This window comes from Ostrea edulis, chromosome 4 (assembly GCF_947568905.1).
Source record: "Ostrea edulis chromosome 4, xbOstEdul1.1, whole genome shotgun sequence".
NCBI lineage: Eukaryota > Metazoa > Mollusca > Bivalvia > Ostreida > Ostreidae > Ostrea > Ostrea edulis.
This window is the reverse complement of record NC_079167.1, coordinates 91,943,005-91,969,747: the sequence shown is the minus strand read 5'-3', so window position 1 is coordinate 91,969,747 and position 26,743 is coordinate 91,943,005. Positions and strand designations below refer to the sequence as shown.

General features: G+C 35.5%; 2 protein-coding genes across 2 annotated transcripts; both read right to left on the bottom strand.

Moving 5' to 3' along the window:
- Positions 1–5,527: 5,527 nt before the first annotated feature.
- On the bottom strand, positions 5,528–6,628 carry LOC125669238 (5-hydroxytryptamine receptor 3A-like). Its single transcript, XM_048903680.2, has one exon. It carries the CDS (start codon positions 6,626–6,628, stop codon positions 5,528–5,530), a length of 1,101 nt encoding a protein of 366 aa, XP_048759637.2.
- Positions 6,629–17,278: 10,650 nt separating this feature from the next.
- LOC125668587 (monocarboxylate transporter 12-B-like) lies at positions 17,279–25,407 on the bottom strand. Its single transcript, XM_048902880.2, has 3 exons — positions 25,144–25,407; positions 17,542–18,952; positions 17,279–17,436 (listed from the first exon to the last, which is right to left on the bottom strand). The coding sequence occupies exons 2-3, from the start codon at positions 18,938–18,940 to the stop codon at positions 17,300–17,302; spliced, it is 1,536 nt and encodes a 511-aa protein (XP_048758837.1). The 5' UTR covers positions 18,941–18,952; positions 25,144–25,407; the 3' UTR covers positions 17,279–17,299.
- Between the last annotated feature and the right edge of the window lie 1,336 nt (positions 25,408–26,743).

Below are 26,743 nucleotides of genomic sequence, written 5' to 3'. Positions count from 1 at the left end.
CTCTCCAAACACAAATTCGTAATTCAAAAATGTATTTGTGAAAAACCTCCTACTGCTGTCTACAAAACCTTGAAACAAGACTTGGCATGGGAAAACCTACACTGAAAATCTACAGTGAAAAATATTATAAAGTAACCATATAAAAACTGAAAAATTACATGGAATTAAATAACTTAAGTGTGTAAAAAAAAAAAATTCAATGCAATGATAAGCAAATTTATCTATCAGAACTATTATTTGAGGAAACTAGTATAAAATGACTACGAATAAAAATCAGATCATCCACAATTGTTTTTCATTGAAGCTTGAAAATGCAAAGAAACGGTCTATCCAAATCACGATGCTCTTGTACATGTCAGCCCCCGATTTACAGATATTTATCTCATAAAAGCTACATCAAGTTTTAGATCCATTGACGTAATTCTTGTCCGAGAGATTATTAAACAATGGAGAAAAAAATCGTTTAATGCGCCCATTAGGATCATTACTGATAGCTCCATCAACAGCATCGTCAGATTAAGTTCATGTTTGTAAGTCAATAGTTAACAACAAAGCTCCCAGGAAGTACCGACCAGGGGATGACGTTATTGAACAATATATTGAAACGGTCATTTATCAAAATATTTCTATATTATCTTCGTCAATGATGCATCAAATCCAGATATTTGTAAAGACAGTAGTTTGACCATACACGTTTCCGTACGATTCATGATATACAAAAAGGATCAATTTAGTGACTTGTTAAGTCTTTACAAAAAGTTCACCCATAGTTGTTCTAGATTATCACCGAAGGCTAAGTAAATGTGATTGATTGTTTGTCAATGCCTTTTTAAATATGTAGACATACATGTAGGCATGTTTGTGCTATTCAGAGACACAAGAATTGTGGAATTTCCATTTTAATGACCGTTTATAGCTGAGTAAATGTAATTCATTGTTTTTCGATGCCTTTGATATGTGAATATGGATATACAAATGCTATTCAGATACACAGGAATTGTAAAATTTCCAAAGTGACCATTTATAGTGTGTCCGTCCGTCTGTAAACTTTTCATAATTTCACCTTCTTCTCCAGAACCACAGGGCTAATTCAATAAAACTTGGCAAAACTTATCCTTGGGTCAAGGGAATTCACAATTGAACGGCCATGCCACTTTCAAAGGGGAGATCATCAAGAAAATACAAAAATAAAATGGAGTCAATTAAAAATCTGATCACTGGGCTATAGAAGTTGAAATTTTCATGATAGATTCCTAATATACATGTAGTGTAGATTCAAGTTTCTTCAAATCATTGCCCTGAGAATAAGATGGGGCAACAATAGGAGATAAAAGTTTTACCTGCGAATACATCGGGTCAAATCTTTAAAATCTTCTTCCCAAGAATCATATGGCCAGAAAGGTTAAAATATACATCAAAGCTTCTTGACATAGAGTAGATTTAAGTTTGTTCTGACCATGGCCCTAGGGTATAAGGTGGGGCCACAATAGGGGATAAAAGGTTTACATGCTGATATATAGGAAAAATCTTTTAAAATCTTCTCAAGAGTCACTGGGCCAAAAAAGTTGAAATTTGCATGAAAGTTCCTGACGTAGAGTAGATTCATGTTTGTTCAACTCATGGTCCCCGGGGATAGAGCAGGGCTATAATAAAGGTTCAAAGTTTTATATGGGAATACAAGGAAATAAATTAAAACATTTTCAAAGTAACAGGGCCACACTGTATCAAATTTAAATGCAAATGTTCCCAAGATGTTTGAATTCAAGTTTCTAAGCTATAATCGAGGACATATTTTGTCCTGTCTCTTACACTGCCTGGTTACCATTAACACTACCGTGTAGATATGCGTTAGTATCAAGTACAGACAAATTACCATGGCAAAACATTTATGGTAGTAGTTGAAAAAGCCTTTACTAACCACTAAAAGGTTTGGAACAATGAGAAATACACTTTCATTTTTGGTTTCTGACACGTTATCTACATGTAAACCGTGGTAATTGATTGATTGATTGAATATTGTTTAACGTCCCTCTCGAGAATATTTCACTCATATGGAGATGTCACCACTGCTGGTGAAGGGTGGCAAAATGTAGGCCTATGCTCGGCGCTTATGGCCATTAAGCAGGGAGGGATCTTTATCATGCCACACGTGCTATGACACGGGACCTCGGGATTTTGCGGTTTCATCCAAAGGATCGCCCCATCTAGTCGCCTCTTACAACAAGCAAGGGGTAGTGAGGACCTATTCATACCCGGATCGCCACGGGATTTAACCATAATAATAAATCTAGGGAGAGTGCATAACCTAATGTACATATCGTTCTATTTCTCAAATATGAATGCTGTCTACACTCTAACAAGAAACGTTTGGTACTTTCTACTGACCCACATGTATTAAATGGTGAGTTATTTATAAATTTGTGCAAAATACTAGTACAACTGTATATGTAGGTTCGGACTGCTATCTCACCAATATGAAAATTAGTTTGGTACGTCGGGGAGGTCATTATTTAAAAGAAAAGTTTTGAAAAACTAAGGATGAGTTGTCTTGTTTTGATTGTGGTTATTTATTCCAAAGTCGTATTGTGCTCGAGAAATAGAGCTATGGTTTGTGTTCTTTTAGCGAACTGGTTTGCCGAGTTATGTAACTGTGTTACGTGTTTTCGTGAATAATATTTGTTTCCTAACTGGGAGACTTGTGATAATTTTGCGTACTATATTAGTCGGTGCTTTTCTCAACACTCAACCACAGGGGCTAAGCCCGTTTTGGGCCCGAACTCTGTGATACCATAAATATAGAAAGGGGTCTAACTCTGACAGTTAAAAAACTAACCACTCGCTTCAAATGCCTAAAAGATCTTAAACTAGGTAAGCTATGCGTAGTTTGTCGTTTTCCTTGCATAGATTAATGTTTTAACTACTTGCATGCCAAATTTCAAGTCACTGGTTCTTAAAATAACAAAGATATACGTCATCGTTCTCCCGATTTCGCTTGTTTATTTTTACTAGGACATTTACCGGTCCAGGTCACGGAGTCGTTTCTCGCCTATGACAGCAGTGAAATTCAGACTAGTATGGAAGATTTCGGACCTGTCAATTAAAATTTCACATCAATTATACGCTACTTACTTCCTCATATTTTAATAATGTTCTTCGTGTAGACGTTACACGACTTATTATTCCTCAGCAGCATCAACTGTTGACAAGATCTACCATTTTAATGAATACACTAAATACCCGAAATGTCTAAAACTTTAAAGAAGGGGAAATGGGTAATAATAATCTAAATGAAATAGAATAAACAAAAACAAAAAATTAAAAAAGCCAAGAAATAATGTTCAATTTCCTTCTCTAAGTGCAATATCACAATAATAATGTTTTGATCAGTTTTAAGGTATTTGAGATATTAAGTCTATCGGGTATTTAGTGCGTTCATTAAAACGGCAGCTCTTGTCAACAGTTAAAAGCTGATGAGGAATAATAAGTCGTGTAACGTCAACATGAAGAACATTATTAAAATATGAGTAAGTAAGTAGCGTATAATTGATGTGAAATTTTAATTGACAGGTCCGAAATCTTCCACACTAGTCTGAATTTCACTGCTGTCATAGGCGAGAAACGACTCCGTGACCTGGACCGGTAAATGTCATAGTAAAATAAACAAGCGAAATCGAGAGAACGGTGACGTATATCTTTGTTATTTTAAGAACCAGTGACTTGAAATTTGGCATGCAAGTAGTTAAAACATTAATCTATGCAAGGAAAACGACAAACTACGCATAGCTTACCTAGTTTAAGATTTTTTAGGCATTTGAAGCGAGTGGTTAGTTTTTTAACTGTGTCAGAGTCAGACCCCTTTCTATATTTATGGTATCACAGAGTTCGGGCCCAAAACGGGCTTAGCCCCTGTGCACTCAGCAAGTGTCTTCTATCCTGTTAATAAGGATTTGGGGACCATTTTGTTGCCTATGGTAACTATCCTCACTGCTTCCAAATTTCCTCAGACATGTTATTAGATAAATTATCCCATTCAATATTAGCATTCTTATAGCGTGTCAAACGTTACAATATTTGATATGTTCCTTTTGTATACAAATGTAGTATGGTTTTTTCGTTTGTATTGTATATTTTCTCATTTGTATTATATAATTTTCCATTTATATAGTATAAAGTTTTATTTGTATTGTATGATTTTTCCATTTACTAAATCGTACAAACAATTTTTTAATCGTTAAACGATTATTTTAAAATTGTTTCTGCGATATACTAAATCGTAAATAGTACAAACGATTTACTAAATCGTACAAAAGACTTTTTTCAAATCGTACAATCGCCAAATCGTACAAACGACTTTTTAAATCGTTACTACAATTTAATTAATCGTATACAAACGATATCTTTTTATTTTGTCTGCAAGGTTAAAATGGCACGAATACGCCGTCATATTAAAATGCTTTTTGAAATGGTTTTAATATAATACAGAAATATATTCTAAATCAAAAGGTAGATGTCAAAAAACTCTGAGAGAGAAATATGCGTGTTTCTATTTTTCCACCTTTTCCGACTTTGGGGTTTGTTTTTGTTTTTTGTTTTTTTATTATTATTATTATTTTCTACCGCCTATAAAGACAAACAATTGGATTGCTGATAATGTAAAGAACAGAGAAGTAAGCACTGTGTTGATTTCCGTACAGACGCATGTATTAATGTTAAAGTTGTGCAAATAACTTGTCTATTACGCAAATTCAGGTATACTGGAGTCGAAATGTCAATCGAAGCGTAAACCCTCACCGATTCCGGTATTTATACATTTTCCAGAATGAAAATACGAAGGTTTGTGAAGAGAAGTGGATGTAGGCTATGTCTCTCCACCTCTCTATAGAGAATACTCACAAATGTAGCGCATTCATGAGAAAATGGCTATCATTACAATAGGTTTGTTTGTTATAAGGCCCCGTTAAGAATTTTTCCCTCTTATGGAGACGTCACCAACAGTAGGTAAAGTACCACGAATTTAGACCTATGCTTATCGCTCAGGGCTGTAGCAGTGAGCTTTCTTTTCACGAACAAAGGACTAAAACTTTCTTTCTGTCTGTCAGAAAATCTGCAAGAAATGACAGATAAAGAAATTACAGTGTTTCTAAATTTTCATTTTTATTCACAAAGGGAGGTAGGTCTAGATGAGTTTTTCACTTAAGCATACCAACCTACCATCTTCCGTTCTTGCTGTACAAGTAGACTATTCCACTCGTTTTCAAGAGTCCTTTACAACATGAAGAATGCAATTGTATTGTACATGTTATTTTAGATGCTTTCAATAAAAAACGAATCCTGGGGATGAGATTCGTGGATTACATGCATATACTTAAAAGTAGAATTTTCACCGGGATTCTAATTGAATTCGCGATGATTGATATCCTCAGCATAAGCCATCACTAAACATTTCTGTGATACATCGTACTTAGTTTTGAGTCTGCATTAATCACACCTTGCATTGTAAAGAATAGCATTTTTGATCAGTAAAACGTTATCGCCAAATAAACAAAAAGTACACAGCAGTGTCACTAACCAGGACGAGGAGACTAATCACAAACAAAGACTTGTCAACGGCACGACCAACGTCTTTCCATCCTAGGTGTTCGTAGGGAGGTGCGGGAGAGTCCTCAGTGACGTCACCATCGTGTTCGAATGGAAACACTTCATTAATTTTGGGAACGTCCGAAATCTCGATTTCCTTAACAGTTTTGAACTTTAAACGCAGCATCTTTCCGGCATAATATGCAAATACCTTCCAATGCAGTGGAACTGGTTTTGCCTTATCGTCATTATCATAAAGACTTAAGCTTACAATGGTACAGAAAACTATGAATGAGCTCATTGTCATTTGTATTGTTATGTATATATTCAAAAGACAAACCGGATCACCTATTGGAGGAAGTTCATCCGCCATGGCATTCATAAACACTACAAAAGTCAACAGAAGTGTAATGGCGTAGGAAATTCTCTCCCCAGACTGATATGGTAGAACAAAAACCAAGACGTTCAACACACTCAAGAATATAATCGGAAGAAGAACGTTTATCAGAAGAAATTCTGGTTTCCGAGAAAAGTGAATGATGAAAGAAATTTCAGTGATTTTCCCGTGCACAAACTTGGTGGTTACATTCGTTCCCGTGATTCTCCACTCCGGATGTTCCATGTAGTGATCGAGCTTAATGCTGTCCCGCAACGACTTCAAAACAATGTTTTCCTGATAGTGTGAATTAATGATCTGTATATCACATGAATGCTCGTCCATTGGGTAATGAAATATATTAGGTTTGCATACTGTTAGAATGCTCCCCGTAATAACGTAGTTCACCGTGCCATTAAAGAAATGTTGCGTCTTCTCGACCGAACTCGATTCCGTTGTTAGTTCAAATCCCTCCGCCGGATTATGAAGAATCATAGTCGGAGTCCAGACCTCACTTTTTGGTAGTTGAAACACAGTCATATCTTTGTCCAATGCGTCCCATTGAATGAATTCGTCTTTCCACATTAAATTGAGTGCGATGGACGTCTTTAATGTTCTCGTTTTAACGTTGAAGTTTTGGATTGAGTTCAGCATGAGGTCAGTATAAATGACCATGGTTTCATTTTGATGTTTAAGTGGCCTGAGATATTTGGTATAGTTTTTCAAGACTGAATCTTGAATTTCTCTCAAAACATTGTAGGAGTGACCATGACACGCCAAAAAGAAGCAACTCGAAGTAAGAAACCACCAGACCAACATCCTAAAAAAAATCTGAAACAGTTCTAAAGACGTAAAAAGTATCATCAATGCTGGAAATACCTGAATACGTTAACTCACCGAGAATTTATCAGGGTATCATGGGGAATTTCAAAAGACGACAATTATAACCCATTTTTGCAGAAAATTAAGTGCTGTTATTAATTAAGTCAACAGGATCCTTAACTAACGGAAATCCTAGTTACGCCATCGTGCAGTTCTTTAGAAAAGATATTTTAGTCACGTAGAAAATACATCAAAGGGATGGCACCACAGTTCCATTTTTGTTGTGTCTGTATGGTGATTTTATTGATAATGGATAACCATTAAATCTATTGTTCCTTTTCTCCATAAAAATATCTTAATAAATTGCTGACCTAACCATCTAAAGTATCATTATTTTGCTATAGTCTAGATTAAGATTTAATCAGTTTTTCATGTCATTCTAACATTACAGCTTTATGTACGCTAGATTAATACTCATCAACATAAATTACATTCTGAAAATCCAATATTGTTCATATTCATAGTTTTGAAAATGATTTAGAAAGAGGAATGCAGAAATATATCGGATTTGATCCCTGGTGACCCTGTCAAACGCAAGTTGTTAGAATTCGTAGAGACTGTGCTCGACATTGCATGCCTTTCAGATTGAAAGTCACCGGTGTAACGTGTCGCAGCAGGTATTGAAACTGTAAACAGCCTACAGGGCTGTGACCCCGAGTGTTTAAATTTGCGATATTTCACCAGCAGTTGCAATACGCAATATCTGAGTTGTCCGTTAGTTCTTTCCCTTTGTGGAACTCTTACACACAATGAGACACAAAACATACTTTCGTCTACACGCGGTGGGTACAAATGCTTATCGCTGCCTTCATATATTACCTAAAAGATGATTATCAAACATCATGCAACCACCCAAACTGCTAGGACACACTATTTCAGTAAGTTTATGGGTATTTCTAAAAAGAATAGCTCAAACAAAAATCGATTATCACCATCTCTCTTTGATTAAAGTATCACTCGTGCAGAAGAGGAGGTAAACAATAATTTCATGTTTTATTTAATGGTCTAGTGCAAACAAATTTTCGATATGGTCAGTTTAATATATACCAACGGCTGATATGAATACAATTTACTAGGGCTGTGCGGTGCACCGAAAATTTCGGTGCACCGCGATTCATACCATTCGATTCGATGCACCGATTACAAATTCCGGATTTCGGTTCGGTTTAGATTTTACTTACACCAAAACAACAAATATGGCGTCCGAGTGATGTTGAAAACAAGTGGTTTTTTATGCAACGGAGATTTAAATTACTACTGTGTTAAGAGTTAGCATTTTCACCACTCAGATACCAACAGAATATGGTCCGTAAGATCATTGCAGTTTATCTTTACATGACATATAGCATTTCTGTCAGTGGTGGAGTGAAATCAACATCGTAGGTAATGACACAGATTTGACAGTTAACATTACATGAGAGAAGTAAATCAATAAAGGAGAGTTTTTCAAAGACTCTCAATTGATAGAATTGTTGAATTTTTGCATATCAATGAAAACGATATCATATAGATTTTAGATTCACTATAGATTTGTTTAATAATCCAAAACTTATGCAGCACATTAATATAACAAATTTTGATAGACTGTCAGTGTTTTCTTTTTTCTATCAAAGTTATAAAATGCCATTATGAATAGATATGATGTTTACAAATGACAACATATAGTTATATAACTTGAATTAAATCAAATCAAATATGCTACTCACTAAAATTGTTAATTTTTGTGGTGTCATTAGATAAATTGGACCTAACATGAACCGAATCGAAAATAACCGAACCGTGGTGTTCTGAATCGAAACCGAACCGAATCGAGCTAACCCTGAATCGTCCCAGCCCTACAATTTACGCTTTCATAACTTTTAACTAGTCTATAATATATGTGTATATCTTGTACCCATCCAAGCGTTCGACAGAATACTGAACGTACCTCCATCACAGAAGAGCTGATATCTCGGAAGTTGCGTATTGTTGATGTCTCAAAATGAGTGAAAAGTTTTTCGAAGGGACACAAGGACATAAGACCAAAAACACATTTTGATTGGTTTACTTGGGGTTTTATTGCCATTTGAAATTGGGTGCTGGATTTGACACTGAAAACTGAAATCTATCTGGAGAAGAAACTTGTTGAGGTCTTTGTGTATATTTGCCTGTGGTTTATGAACCGCTGGACAGTGTATCGTGGTTCGCTGCCCATTACAGCGCAAGCATGTGTTCATAAGAAGAAGGAAATTTGCGACAAGATCCTTTAAAATTGAAATCATAACATTTCCCTGATGAGACTTGTTTCAGACTTTCAGGTAATTGCAAAGGAGATGGGCTCGTGTACAAAAAGCCAAAGTTCCGAGTCCACTTTCCTCAAGAGTTATTTGAGAAGGCGGTACTGAATGAAATCCTCATACCACCAACAACCCTACCCCCCCCCTTCTTACTGTTTGAACGTACTTAATCAATTCAAAGGTTTTAGCAGGATGTGCCTGGAAATAGTCAGCATGGCATCAGTCCAGTTCTCTAATTGATTCAATACATATAGATGTTGAGTCTTCCCTTCGTTGTTCATGATGGTTATTTTTCTCATTACTTCCAGGCTTTGGTGAACACACAGAAACTAGGTCAACATATCGGTCCTCAATGGATTGAACAGCGTGTGTGTACCAATATTTATCAATGGAGGTTGTTAGTGATGGAAAATTCACGGTCATTTAATTGGTTTATTTGGAGACTATAGGTGACAGTTGCCATGGTTGCATTAGCCGGGCTCAGGACTGACCTCTGCGGCGCTCTGCCGGGGGGGGGGGGGGGGGTGATACCGTCGCCGTTGAAATTGCAGGCCGATTAAGGCTGCGACCTCGATGTTATTTTTACATTCCAAATAGGTGACATACTCAAATGCAAGACTATTTATCCAATGTTTGTTTTGGACTAAATATTAAGTCATATTATGAAATGCGTTTGGTACAATTAAATTGATGGTTACTGTAAATTCTTTGAAATAACTGTTTTCTTATCCTAAATTTGGAACTACTTCGTATTATGCTTTTAGATTAGGACATTCACGTGGTGGAGATGTAATGTAAACATGGAATCAAAAGTAAGAAAGCTGTAAAAAATACGATAAAACTTGTAAAATAAGAGAAAACTGCTAAATGGTAAAAATGTACTTTAAAAAGTGCCAGTAGGCCACGAAAAGAGCCTGACGTATCGACTGATGCCAGAACTTTTAAAGGAAAAGGAAACGAGAATGACTGTTTATATCATGTGATTATATTGTCACGTGATTCCAAGCAAGTGATGCTTGCGTAACGCGCCCTCTGGTGAGAGAATGATTTTTTTTTCATGCTTTATTTTTAGACATTTACAATTACATCTACATAGATGATCTCACACACAAAATCACACACATGCATACAATATCTTCCATACAAAAACTTTCTACATGAACTAGTATTTGACAGCTAGGCATAATTTAAAGGTATTGAAAATATACATATCAACAAAATGATACTAAAAGTAATGATAACAAATATAACCTATAAAGCTTTGGTTTTTCATCACTTGTTATAAACAATATCATATATTGACCATTTAGTAAATATTTTGGATTTGCATCCAAACACATTTTCACAGTATTTTTCCATTTTTCTGTAGTACTTAAATAAATTCACTGCCTCAGAAAATTTTGGCCTGATTCCTTGTGATCTGGAATAATATATGAACTTTTTTGATACTAATAAAAGAAAATTTTCTAAACAGCTTCCTTCTGTATTACCAAGTAAGACTATTCTTCTTGAAATTTTATAACCATTTTCAATTGCATCGAACCATTGCTCAAAATCATTCCAAAATAAGTTGACATATACACAATCATAGAATATGTGAACTATTGTTTCTGCTTCACAATTACAAAATGTACACAAATTATTGTCTGGAATTTTAATTTTGTAAAGAAAGGAGTTGGTAGCAATGTAATTCATTAGTATTCGGTATTGAAAGTAAATTATTTTTGTCTCTTTTGTACATAAAGATGCATTTACAAAATAAAATTTCCAGTCTTTTCCTGAAATGGGTTCATCTAGTAAAGTTTCCCACTTATCCTGTTTAGAGATTGGGGCTATAAACTCCTTTCCTTTCAATATTTGATATAAAAATTTATCATTCCATGTTGACAAAAATTTTGTACAATACATATTTCAATATGTTCATTATCTTCATGAATTCTACCTTCTTTCAATGCAATGATATCTCTTTTGACTTTTGATGGTATTTTTTATATTACATGAAAATAGTCTAAAAAGTTATTAGTACAAAGCACTCCTTTTATTTCATTAAAACATCTAATGTTTCCATGTTCAGACACCAAGTCCTCTAGGTTTTTAATACCATTATCAACCCATTTTGTATAGAATGCCCACTTTTGTGCACAGCAAAAGTTTCTAATATCTAAGCACAAGTAGGTTGATACATGTTCAGGACTTTTCTTAACCTTTACTAATGCTTTAATAACATCTCTCCAAAAATCATTATCAATAAAAAACACAAACTCTTGGAGTTTTTCTTTTGTTAAATAAAAAATGAAATCTATATTCTTAAGGTTAAAAATGCAACGTAACAAATGCTGCCAAGCACCTTCATATTTTGTCAGGTACCTTTTAACCCATTTTAATTTGATATATGAAATGAAAGAGGGTAGGTGAACCATGTTTAACCCTCCATCATCATAACTACCAATGAGTGTATTTCTTTTTACCTTTTCTGTCTTATATCCCCAAATAAATTTGAAAAATATTTTATTTATTTCATCCAAAATATTCTTTGGAGGGTCTGGCAAGGCAGAAAATAAGTGTATCAGCTTAGGCAGTGCTAATGTTTTAATGATTGTAAAGGAAACGAGAATGACTGTTTATATCATGTGATTATATTGTCACGTGATTCCAAGCAAGTGATGCTTGCGTAACGCGCCCTCTGGTGAGAGAATGATAGAAACGTTCCAGTATTCGATTGGTCCCCTTAATGTAAAGACAATCAATTTCACAATATTGGTCGAGTCCTCCATGCTTGTTTGATGTCCAAGAGTCAATATTTTTAAAAAGAAATGGTGCATTTTCGTCATACGATCGGCAGACCTCCCCAAGTACCAGAAACTGACCCGGAGGATATCAATTTCATAATTTTGGAAGAGGCCTTTTGCTCATCATTAGAATACACAGTCTGTTCACTAGATGATAACGAAGTTTTAAAGATATCGATTTTCCTTACTTTATGAATACTGACTCTAAATTTTGTACAGAAAAATTAGTGCAATAACAACTGAAAAGGGGTTGAAAATGTTTTAATGTTAACGCACAGATAAAAAAAAAAAAAAAACACCAATGGCAACATATTACCTGAGGAAGGTAAAATTCAATACCTACATTGCACTTTAAATTAACCGAATTTACAAATGACGTTAGTTTTACACCATGGAACGAAACAAAGAAACATTTCATCGACAAAAAAGTCTGCGTATTCTAGATATTACATTGTACCATTTATGACTACCACCATCATACAAAAGTATAAAACCCAGTTCACTACAATCAAAAGTAAAAACACCCTCCAACAGGCCTTATTTGTTAGATTTCCCAACTCCTGCCAAGTGAACAAATCATGATTGTTTATTTGATCCTCCTGAGTATTTTCCTCTGGTTCTCCATTGGTGACTTCCTTATTTTTTTGTTCGAAGTTTCCCTCGAGTTGACGTTTTAACCTGTCACCTTTCAAATTATTTGAAACTTTGTTCTTACCCCTTTTGTTTGCAAAATATTTTAGAGTCAGTATTAGTTTCCGCCCTGTTTTTGGAATTGGTGTATTTTTTCCTGCTTTGTCAAAAATAATCATGGTCAAGATTGTAAAAATAAGAATCAAAAGACTGAATACGATCTGTGTCATTATAGAGATGTTCAGCATGCTTATTGGGTCACTGATTGGAGGCAAACGATCGGCAACCACATTGAGAAAGAAGACGACGGTCAGTAATATTGTGACAGCAAGTGATACCCTCTCACCAGACGATTCTGGTAGAACAAATACCACAGGGTTAATTAATCCGAGTCCTATGATTGGAGTCAAAATATTCAAAATCAGAAAAGTCGGTTTCCTTTTGAATTTTATTGTGAAAATAACACGGTCGTATTTGAGAGTATTTGCAATTCTTGTTGTTGCATTCTTCTTAGAAATCTCTACAATAATCCACTCTTTGTTAGAGTCTAATGGAAATTCATAACTGAAATCTCTAGCTCCCAACGTCATATATTCAACAATTAATTCACTGAAAACGTCCAGGTCACAGCTATGCTGATCAAAGGGATAGTAGAATATATCGGCATCACATCTCGTCGTTGCGAGTCCACTTTCTACATACAGAACATTTCCATTGGCAAAATGTAATGTTTTTCGCTCTGTCGGATCTCCCATTTTTATTGCAACATCTTCTGTGGCAGAATTTTGTAGATAAAGTTTGGGTATCCATACAGAATCCACCGCGAAATACAGATAAGGAAACGGAATTTCAGTAGTATTCCATCGCAAAATTTCATCTATCCACATTAATCCTAAAGCGACATTTATTTTCAAAACACCTTCTCTTTCATTAAAAGACAGAATGTTTCTCACTCTTAGATCAGCGTACAAATGAATGGGTTTGCTTTGGTTAAGTACGGGACGTATTGTCTTTTTGTATTCTTTCAGTAATTCCATTTTCACGTCATACATATCTTTGTATGAAAAACTCGCGGATTGATGGATGGAATGTATCAGCCAAAAAACTACTAAAACTTTCATCGTGATTTTAGACCCAAATGCGAGATTGTTCTTACAAATGAGTCGTTTAAACTGCTTCTGGTAATCAATTCGTACACACCAGGCATTTGTCTGTGTTTATACCTGTGTTCAAATTTCGCGATCGATGTGCGGAAAGTATTTTTGACATAATCGGCATGCCATAAGTATCATTCATATATCCGAAAAGTTGTCAACTGAAGCAATGTCTATTAATTTTCGTCATACCGAACTTTGTTGATTAAAGAATGAATGGATGGGGTCTTATATCATTCTTATTAGCTAGCATAATTTTGAAATGTCGTGCTATTTATATAAAAAAAATATATTGACTTATACAAAGAGATTCTTTTATTGCACTGTAATCAAATCAATGAAGCAGAAATGCAAATACAACATTTCAAAGAGAATCATAATGATGAACGATATTGTCCCGGTAAAGGCTTTACATAGGAGATAGTCCGTTTAGTTTGCCAACAACAAAAATCAGAATTATATCATGGGTCTTTTTCAATACCGGTTCTCCTAATTAACATAGAATTACATAGGGAATGTATAAAGTTGTCCATTTCATCACGAACTGAATTTTTTTCAAACATACAACTTTTCTAATCATAGCATTGGTTTTATTACTCTTTAATTAGTATCAATCATATGTCATACAAATGACAAGGACTGATTTTGGTGTCCCGATATGCCATCAATTTTCATACATCACTCTTACTATAAAACAAATTCAGTTTTTATGTACTTTGACGGAAAATACCCATAAATTTCAAATTTATCTGGAACACCTGAGTGTTTGCATTAAATACGATATGATTAGTTCGGGGTAACACACACGGCAAGGGGTGATTTTGATATCTCAATGTCATCCATCTTCAGATATCGCGCTCAAGGAAAATCGGCTACTTGTATATATCAAGGAAATAGTCTTTATATTTGATGCTTCCCTTCAAAATTTTAAGTTTGCCGAACAGATATAAAACTTTGATTGATGCATAAAAAATTGATATGAAGTGCCGCTTGTCTTACTTATTACTTACCAATGCTTTTTATGACAGTCATGAATGACGTGTACTCGCAATTAAACTGCATATGCATGAGTAACCTTTCGATTTTTTGCATCTCATGTCTATAAACGAAACTACTGGTGTTTAAAGGGGAATCATGCTTCCGTGAATTTAATTTTTAAAATCCTTCATGAATGACCATTTCTTTCTGACAGGAGTGCTTTTGAAGAGTGCATGCAGAATACCGTAAATTTATTCTATTTACATGTAGTTCCTATTCAGTCAAGGAAAGAATATTTATTTCCAGTTAATTTCAAAACTCCTCTCACAATGTTTAAATACCTTATCGACAAAGCACTTGTTGTTCGCCATGCTACTGTCTACTACTCGGTTTTTTCTCCCTATTATAAAGTTATGAGACCTAATGGAATAGCAAGGAGTTTGGGGTACTATGTCTACATATAAGTTCTGGCAGGTCCAGAGCAGCTTTAGTGTGGTCCTGAGATGGGGAGCAATCTCTTGAGGAAAAATAAGACCTATTGTAAATACCACATCACCTAGCGGGCACATCGACAGATTCAACATAAATTTTCAACACTCAAATTTGTGTTGAATATGAAAATCCAAATAAATAAGTATTCTGGCCTCATTTTACATCATAAATCTACGGTGGTTTTTTTTTTGTTGTTTTTTTTTTTTTTTTTTTTTTTACAATTAATGAAAAATGTACTCCCTAACCATTTATTAAGCTGTGATTTAACTTATCTCGTAATAAGTATAATATCCTTTACTCATGGGTGCCAGTTTTTGTTCCTTATGGTCTATAAAAAGAAATTAAAATGTTCATATATAGTTCTTATGTAAATTATGACAATAATGGATATACAGGTACTACTTTTAGACACAAGTCGGCTCTAACGGAATGTCAAGGTCATTTGATTTGAAAAACAATGTGTGTGTTTGTGTGTGAAACAAAATGGAATGACAAAATGGAACTGTAAGACATTGTATTTTTTTTTTTCATTTTTTTGGTGGAAAATTTACAAACTAGGTCAATGGTAAAAAAATCTGGTATCGTTGGAAAGATCTCACAAAAATACACATCCTTAATATAAGACTAGTATCTCTTACGATTTGAAACTTCAAAGATATAGCTTATATTCGAATTTTTTAAAAGTAGGTCAGAGGTGAATGTATATGTAAAGGTCACCAGGTCAACGATTTTGGTGTCAATGGAAATATCTTGCCATAAGGAATACACATACCAAATATGGAAGATCTACCTCTTATGGAATAAACGACATGACCAAGGTTAAAGTTTTTTATGTCCAAAAACTTGGTCAAGGTAAACAAATCGGGTATCGTTAGAAATGTCTTCTCACAAAAATGCACGTACTGGATACAACAAGAATATCAGTCAAACTGATGGATGCTCCCCGAAATGCATCTAACCAATGAAACACTTGATATGAGGAATGACTCGCATGATTGATAGCTGTTGAAATATTGTTGAAATGAAGGTTTCTTTTTCATATATTAGGTATATGTTGAGACACGTTGACCTTTACGAAATGACCTTGAGTGATCTTTGTCTAAAAGACATTTCCCTATTATTTATTTGTGTGATAAATGATCAACACCTGTTCAAAAACTGTTAAATAAGGCACTTTTTTCCTTATATATGATATATGTTGAGTGATCTTGACCTTTCCAAAATGACCTTCAGGAGATCGTGGTTCAATAAAAGATCAATAACTGTTGAAATATTGTTGAAATGAAATATTTTTTCATAGATAAAGTACATATATGTTCTAAGTGACCTTTACCTTTACAAAATGATCTTAGTGATCTTTGTCTGAAGGTCATTTGCCTATTACTTATTTGTGTGATATATGATCAATACCTGTTCTAAAACTGTCGAAATAAAGAACTTTTTACTTCTATATGGTATGTTTTGGATGACCTTTCCAAAATGACCTTGTTCCAAAATTCCCTGTCTCAAGGAATATTTATGATCAATTTCTGATGAAAAATATTTAGGAGATGGGAATCTTTTGAAATTAGAACTTTTGTGTTCTTGGTGACCTTGACCTTTCCAAAATGATCTTGAAAGACCTTGGTCCAAAATTCCTTGTCTCAAGGAACATTTTTGATCAATAATATCCATTTCTGTATGAAAGGCTTGGGAGATGTGAGCTCAGACGGACAGACAGACATGACAGTGACTATATGCTCCCCTGAAAATTTTCGGGGAGCATAAAAGCAATACCTCATACGATTTGGAAGATGTAGCTTATATTCGAACTTTCTAAAATTAAATCAAAATATGACCAAATTTAAAGTTTTTGTCACAGACAAACAGACGGACGGGCCAATATACTATATGCCCCCGAATCTTCGATTCCGGAGACATAAAAAGTTACCTTAAAGAACCATGGCACGAAATCTTGAACCGTAACGGCCACAAGTTAGATGTTTAAGTTTTGTTATATGTAAATCATCTCAAAATCATCTCATTTTATCTCGTCCAATATTAGAAAACGTCATCTTTAATGTGATTCTCTATAATATAGCTGTATTCTATCTATGGTGTTAAGAGATAAAATTGAAATAACCATTTTCTTAGGTTAAATATTTTTTATTTGTCATCCAATGATTTTCCCTGAATCTTTGCATGGAGTGGCACTATGGCATACAAAAATCCTAGAAATATGATGGATCCACCGGCGGCGAAAAAAGTGTTGTCATAGGAACCGGAGACATCATATAACCAACCTAGAAGAAATTAAGCTAAATTATCTACAAAGAATGACAATGAGAGAGAGAGAGAGAGAGAGAGAGAGAGAGAGAGAGAGAGAGAGAGAAGTGAATGTGTTTAACCTGCAAATGGTGGTCCTACTAAATTAGCTATTCCCTGAAGAAACATCAGTATCCCGTAGCCGTCCGATACTTTCGATATGCCTAATATATCAGCAACTAAAACGCAAGATAAGGCTTCGGAAGCTGCAACAAAGAAACCGTAGATTGCGTCAAATGCCGCAAATGATAAATAATCCCTGGACAATGGCACCATTGCTAAACCAAGGCCGGTAACCCACATTGAGGCGCTGTACAGACTGGAACGATTAACCCTTTTCAAATCACCGAGAAATCCAAACACTATATTGCCAATCGTATGAATAATGCCGACAATAGACACGATAAGAGTACCCCGAGATTCCGACTCGCCGATTTCCAAGGCACGGTCCACGGTGAACACGTAGGGAACATCATACCAAAAATAAAGGATGAAATTTGAAATGAGAAATATTACAAAACGCCATTCAAGGAGTACTTTGATGTCAACAATTCTCCATTTTCGATGCTTTGTTTTATTCTCAGGTCGTTTTGGGTCTTTTTCTGGGGAATGTTCATTAGGTTTGGTTGATTTTGATAAAAAGTTCGAACTCTTGCCCAAATTTGGGTGAGCCTCATCCTGAATTCCGATATGTAGGTTTCCTGTTTTGTTATATTCAACTCTAGTTAAGTTTTTTACTATAACACAATCACATATTTCTTCATCTTTCGTATCAATTTGTAATGCAGGTGTTGTTTCGAGATCTGAGATTTCCATGCCATCCTGTTGGGATTCTGTCATGTATTTTCCTTTCGCACTACATTTTGGAAGTGGTCTGAATAAAGCACCACAGAGTACAATATTTGACACAATAGCACTTAAAATCAACAAGGCTCCTCTCCAGCCATATTCTGATATCAGAAGCTGTAGAAGAGGTGCGAATATCAGTGTTCCAACTCCAGCTCCACATTCAGCCAAGCCCGTCGCTAAAGATCGTCTTCTCTTGAAGTACATCATTACCACGACGGTGGATGCTAAGTATGGAAGAGAAATTCCAAATCCTGAGATGCAACCGTAAGTAACACACAAAATGCTCAAGGAATCCACAAAACTACTTAAAAACATTCCAAATGCCGCTATCAAACCTCCAACGACGGTAGCTTTCCGGAATCCAAAACGTTTGGCAAAGATGCTGGCAATAGGACCAAACAGAAGTGGAGATGCATTAAATACGGAACCTACCCATGCAGTGGAGCTACGATTCGCATGGAAATAGTCGACCAAATGTGTAAACAAAACCCCGAACGAGTAAGAACACCCGTCCGTGATGACGTTAATAACAAAAGCGCCAAACACTACCATCCATCCCCAGCCGCCATCTAAAGCTATGTCGTCTGCATCTGAAGAATCACTGTCAGAATCATTGGTTTCTTCATTTTCCATTAAAACGTTTGTCTACAAATCAACAGTATATATAGCATCACTCTATATGATATCAAAAATACAATAATTCGTTTGACTTAATGCATTTTGTTTGACATTTAAGCTTCTGTAGTGATTTTCTGTTGGCTACATAGGGGTCCACCAATCGGAACACCTCGCCCTTTCCTCCGTTCCTATTATGACGTAAAGGGCGAAGGGTACCGATTGAGGGATCCACTACACTTTGGATCCAAGATAGCAGTTACTTTTTTCAAATTCGCAAAAAATTCAAAGAGTTAGCCCTACATGTCGAGCGTATTATATTAAAGTAAAGTAAAATAACGAACAAGGGTAAAAGAAAACGGGTAACTAAATAGTTATGGTTGCGGTAGCTTTCTCTCCCTTTAAGCCGATTTTCTAATTCAGACCGTTACTGCAGGGTTGAAGGTCACAGTAAAAGAACACAGCGACATGTGCGATAACATGAAAATCACTGTAAAAGTGGTTATTTACGCGGTGGGAAAAGTCACACTAAATAAAGCAGTCACGAAATATAAGGGATATTGCTCTTACATTTAGCATGTGCTTTTATATGAGAAGACCTTTCCAACAATACCATGATTTGTTGATCTTGTGACCCTGATCTAGTTTTTGAACCCCCTCCCCCAATACAATGTCTTCCATTTTCACTTTTTTTGTAATCCGGGGGTATCAGTGTTTCACAAATACATCTTGTCCGAACTTCGTTTCTTTAGAATTCATGCGATAATTCACTGAAAAAATGGTGTAGAAAATTTACAGCTAGCTTATATTTTTGTTTACATGTTTTGCTTCAAACAACAAATAATACAGATCAAGGAAAATTGGCATATGCCGAGTACAAAGTTCCGGCAGTCGACATGTGGTCCATCTGGACATCGGTCCAAGTAACTCGAAACTCTACAAAAGAGTTAATAAAGTGGCCTATTGAATGTAGGGGTAGGAAAGAGTTGTCTTTCAACCCTAACCAATCCGAATTTACAAAAGGCGATTCAGCTAACATTATTGTACCTATCAGACGAAATTGTCCGAGCCCTAGATGCAGGAAAAGAAATTAGAACCGTCTTTTTCGATCTTAGCAAGGCCTTTGATAAAGTTGGCACCAGGGTCTACTTTACAAAATTTACAATTTTTGATATTCAAGGAAATATCTTTTCCACTAATCTAAGACTACCTTTCGGGCAGTAAACAAAAAATACGTATTGAATGGAAAATCTCGAAATGTCGTGCATATATATTTCGGAGTTCCTCAATTATCTATATATATAATTGGGATCTTTATTTCTCCTAATCTTCATTAGTAACATTGTCATTGAAGTATATTGTTCTGTTAAACTTTTTGCAGGCGACACTCCTACATATAAAACAACAACAGAAAATCCCATCACAGTTGCTGACACCCTATTTAAATCTAATTTTACAAAAATTCATGAATGGTCCCAAAAATGGATGATCAAGTTTAATCCCAACAAAACCGAAAGTCTGCTTACATCTAGAAAACAAAATCCCATCAACCACCCACCATTAGTAATGAACTCTACACTCATCCTTGAAGTACAAAAATATAAACATTTAGGTCTAATTCTATCTTCCAACGGAAATTTCAATAAATATACCGACACGATCATTAAAAAAGTCGCTAAGAAATTAAATTCATTAAGACATCTTAAAAGATTAAAAACCACACGCTTCAAATAATGTACTTGTCTTTCGTCCGACCACTCATTAAATATGCAGATATTATATGGGACAACTGCCTAATCTCGTATTCAAAGAATAACCAAGAAGCCTAGGCCCATGAGCCACATCGCTCACCAGAATCACCTTGGTCCTTCCGTTGTTCAGCTGTTGTGATTTTTAAGATTATTTATCAATCTTTATTCTCATGAAACATTTTTACCCCATATTGTGATCCCAACCTAGCCTCAGAGGATCACATCATAACTGAAAATGAATTCACAAAAAGATCTGCCTAAACACCAATATACCCATGATATTGCTGTTCTGTATAAAACCAAGGTTATAGATGGAAGACCTCGCCACAAAAAAAATCTATATACAAAACATGAAAGCACTAAAATAGATCGGGAGGTATTGAATAGGTCAGATTTTTATTACAAGTAGGTCAAACTTCCAGGTCATGGTCAAAAGGTCGAATACCAAAGCATAACAAGGTCTTGCCATAAAGAATTTATAAACAAAATGTCAAAGCCCTGCCTCAACTAGTTCAATAAATATTTAATTGGTCATTTTTTTTTAAAAAGTACGTCAAACTCCAAGGTCAAACACCATTGTGTCACAAGGTCTTGTCATAAAGAATCTCTATACAAAATATGAAAGCCCTACCTTAAATAGTTCTGGATATGCATGTACTTAATAGCTAATAATTTCTTAGAAGTAGGTCACAGTTCAAGGTCACAAGATCAAAGGACATGATAGGAAATGAAAGCTCTTGCCATAGCAAATTCATACACAAAATATGAAAGATCTGCCTTAGATATATACGTACATATTGTATAGGTAGGACTTTTATCAAAAGTAGTTTAAACTTCCAGGTCAAGGTCACAAGAGCATACACCATTGCATCACACTAAATGTCTTACCGTAAAAAATGTGTAAACAAAATATGAAAGCCCTACCTTAAATATTTTTAAAGATTTTCCCTATATATAATTATATGTAAAACTTTGATCCCCTATTGTGGCCCCACCCAACCCTCGGGAACAATGATTTTTACAAACTTGAATCTGCACTATGTCAGAAAACTGTCCTGTAAATTTGAACTTTTCTGACCCAGTGGTTCTAGAGAAGAAAATTTTTAAAGACTTTCCTATATATTCGCACGTAAACTTTGATCCATTATTTTAACCCCCGGGGGCAATGATTTAAACAAACGTCAATCTGCACTATATCAGGAAACTTCCCCGTAAATTTCAATTTTTCTGGCTCAGTGGTTGTTGTGAAGAGTTCCAAAGATTTTCCTATATATTTGCATGTAAAACTTTGATCCCTTATTGCGACCCTATCCTACCTCCGGGGGAAATAACCCCTATGTTTGCATTTCCGTGATTATCTCCCCTTTGAACGGGGCATGACCCTTCATTTGAACAAACTTTAATCCCCTTCACCCAAAGATGCTTTATAACAAGATTGATTGAAATTAACCCATCGGTTATGGAGAAAAATATGAAATTGTGAAAAGTTTATGGACGGACAGACAGACGGACGACGAACAAAATGTGATCATAAAAGCTCACTTGAGCCTTCGACTTAATCTTGAAGCAGACCGCATAATAATAGGCGCAACAAGATATTGCTGTTCACATTAATTAAATTTACAATGAAACAAAATTAAAAACTTTAGAAAAACGACGACAAATACGTAAGTTAATACAGATGTATAAAATGATAAATGGATTTACGCCGAGATACTTAACAATCTATTATTCCCCCACAAAATCAAGACCTGCATACGTACAATGCTAGAAATCCACTCATTATTAAAAAAAAAACCAAAATGTAATAATTAGATATTATTGCATATGATCCAGACGAGCCCAAGTCCACACATGTTTGGGAAAGAATTGCAGGTCTTTAAAATAACATTTAGTCCTTTGTAATCTAGAACCCGATCCTTATTGTTAATGCGGAGCAGTAGAATCTAATAGTATTACCTACTTCGTTATAAAAACAGAATATAAACGCGTATCACAAATCAAATATATGTAAATAGATGTCACCAATCCAGTCAATTGCTGTCGAACCTTCCTATTGCGAAGCGAAAACCCTAACAACAATCGTCGGAACCCACGGGTTTTCTCTCCGTTACACACAACAGGGTTGAATGTAGTGTAATGAATAGAAAACCTGTGGGTTCCGACGATGCCTAACAACCACTACTGCGACCGGTCACTAGCTCGTCTGATGATCATAAAGAACAAAACTGTAAATCTGGTCTTTATTACCGGTATTACAGTCTGAGAGAAGATAACAAACATTGAGCAATTCTCATAACTCCTATAAGGAATATAAAATAGAGAGTCGAGCAAACACGGACCCCTGGATATACCAGAGGTGGGATCAGGTGCCTAGGAGGAGTAAGCATCCTCTGTCGACCAGTCACACCCGTGTTGAGCCCTACATCTTGATCAGGTAAACGGGGCTCGAACTCGTTACCTCCCAGTTACGAAGCGAACTCTCTACCACTGCGCTACCGCGACAATTATAATTATTCAAGCATCCTCATGTCGTGTAAAATTCAGGGTTGTTGATTTACACCATAACCCTGGGGCTAGGGTGCGAACACAATGAGCGTTTGCATAAGTACGGTACACACAGTCATTCAAAACTTCTTCAAAGGTACAGAACAAATATTTGTATTTCCAGTGTTCCTGCCTTTCATTTCTTCACCATTTGTAATGATAGACATTTCCTCATAAATGCGATGCAGTTTTGATCTATGCGCGTATGAATCTTGATAAATATAGTACGTCTATTTTAACGACTGCAACTTTTAACAGAAATGAAAGTAAAATATAAATATATGAAATAAATTTCATTTTTGAAAATACATGAGGGTAAACTGCGATGTTCACACGCTTCATGACGTGTCTCGGTTCATACCTTCATGTATTTTTAAATCTTTGAAAATCCTCTAGTTTTTATACCATGACATCTCGCGGACCAGGTTTGAACAATAATTGGTTTTTGATATTTTAAAAGCAAATTCGCGATTTTCATGTGAGTGTTATGGCACATAAGCATTTTGTTTGATACATTCGTCCGCACTCATACCGGATGTTTTTATCTCGTGCCGGAATTGTTATAAAAGAAGCCGATGATTATGTACGTTGAGTCCTTTCTGTATCGCGCAACCGCGTACAAATGCGTTTACAAGCGAAACAATTCGAGAATGAATAAAACAAGAGGCCCAAGGGCCACATCGCTCATCTGAGTCAACTTGGCTCATATTTAAAGATTTTCCCTATATATTTGTATGCAAAACTTTGACCCCCTCCCCCCTCCCTTGTGACCATCCTACCCGTGGGGGCCATGATTTTAACAAACTGAAATATGTCAGAAAGCTTTCATGTAATATCAGCTTTTCTGGCTCAGTGGTTCTTGAGAAAAAGATTTTCCCTATATATTTGCATGTAAAACTTTGATCCCCTATTGTGGTCCCATCCAACCCCCGGGGGCCATGATTTGAACAAACTTGAATCTGCACTATGTCAGGAAGCTTTCGTGTAAATTTCAGCTTTTCTGGCCCAGTGGTTATTGAGAAGAAATTTTTTAAAATTACAACACCCTATTTTTGCATTTTTGTGATTATCTCCCCTTTGAAAGGGACATGACCCTTCATATGAACAAACTTGAAAGCCCTTCACCCAAGGATGCTTTGTGGCAAGTTTGGTTGAAATTGGCCCAGCGGTTCTTGAGAAGAAGTCGAAAATGTGAAAAGTTTACGACGCCGACAACGACAGACAACGGACAAATTTTGATCAGAAAAGCTCACTTGAGAAAAGTACATAAATGATTCAAAAGAAATGTCACTTATGTCTGAATAAAAATAAAACCATTCAATGTCGCCCCGCTCGGTTGCACTACACACTCATCTTTTTTAAAAATCCGAAAAACATTATCAAATAGGAGTTATATATTCAGAAAATCAATGATTAAAAGCATTTAAGATGAGGATCTCAGTGCTTATGAAAATACGAAGACAACAAACACATTTTAAACCGGAAAAGACGGCGTTACCAGTACCGGTACACTTGTGTACATGCACAGTTGTGCATGTGCGCTCGCGCTGTTGGTTGACACAGTGTGTATCCTGAACTATAAATACACAGCTGTGTATGTAAATGAAATGTACGACAATCTCCGTGTCTGTGTAGCTGCGTTATACCGGCAAGTCGATTTGTATTTCAAACATCGATATCTTTTTTTTCCTGTTTCCTACTAGAAAATCTATTTCCCTGTTAACAGATAGTGTAAACCGTTTCCAAGCCGTATATCGAGGTATTGTGTGAAAGGCTTCGCTGTAATCGTATGCACATTTCACAAGTTAACGACAAAGTGTTCCACGTCTCACTGATTTCACACAAAAACAACTAAGGATGCTTCCTGCAAATATTGTAGCCTACATTGAAATTTCAACCAATCAAATAAAAAAAATTACTTACCTAAAAACGATGTGATGCAGTACACAATTTCAATTTAGTAATGTCGATATATTGAGTAAACGTCTGAAACAGGACCTAATAAATTACAGAGGCCACAATTGGGGCATGGCGAGAGAGAAATATAAACTATCGGTAATCCGAAATTCCCCTGACTCTTAGGTGTATACCTTGCTTTTATACCCGCAGAGTTGCACTTTGTACTTTCATTTTTGCTTAAGTCAGACAGCCATGTTTTAGTCACGACCACTGGTCTGACCTAAGCACGAGTGGGATGAGAGTCGGGGATATTACGAATTTAGTCTGCTAATTTCCATAACAAGAGACCCAAAGGCCATATGAATATTAGTTAAAATAGCATCACTAGTCGGAAGGGCTATGAAATATGTATCTGCATATCTAAGCTAAATTCCAACATTCACCAGCGGTTTAAAACAAGATAAGTTCTTTAAAAAAAAACCACACAAATGTCCCCGAAAGTGTTCATATTGATGAAAGATGCGCTACCACGGTAATTGTAAAGATATAAGAAATTCCTCGTCCAATATTCTCCAATAAATACCGCTAAATCAACAGATTATCAGAACAGTGATATTTAATAAACTTCCACAAGAACAATAAACATATGAGTTTAAAATGTAATACTTGTTGAGATCAAATACCCGGCGGGTTTCACGTTTTCGACACGATTAGATATTGTGTAAAACAGCGGTTATCTTATAGCTACGACTGTTTTTACAAAATCGATAACTGATAATTTTATTTCACTATCCTAAAAAGTTTATTAAAAAATTAAGCAAAATAGCAATTTCGTGATCTGCGTTCCGAGATCGATACACGAACATAGCGATACACGGACAAGTTGGACCTCTTCCCAAAATTCAGATCTTCTCTAACCGTTATATTGGAGAAGGATCTGACAGCATTATAGTTGAGGTCATGTTACTGACCCCAGTTTCATGAATAAGTCAATAATTATTCGACCAATAACAATGACGTGACAACGAATCAATGACAAATCAGGAATCGTTTTACTGAAGCGTATTCTGATTGTAAGTTCACAAAAATGGCGTCGATCCATGAAAAGTTTAAACGAATTTCAAATATTAGCGATAAAGGAAAGGCAACGGAAGATCTTAGATATTATACATCCATTATCGTTAAAATATATTTTCTATGGCATCCAACATCGCTCATGGCCGCTTCAATCTTCTTTGATTATTCTACCGTGCTTTTCGATCGGTAACCATTGACACGAGTATGATAAATAGCAAGTATATGTTCCGATATAACAGCAAAACTTCCATGTTAGCGAAAGCCGTCATTTAATTGGTTAAGTGTGAAAGGTGATGTAACATTACCTCAAACACAATGCTGTCAGATCCCTCTCTAGTCTTATTTTTTCAAATCTCCTATATATTCTCATGTAAAACTTACATTCTCTATTGAAGCCAACTCTAAGCAAATATGAGTCTGCCCTACATTGGAATTCTTGTATATCAATATATCTAATCAGTTGTCATTGAATAGACAATCTTCAAAGATTACATGAAAGGTGGAGACAACGAACAGTGATCAATCTCATAGCTCTTATAAGCAATAC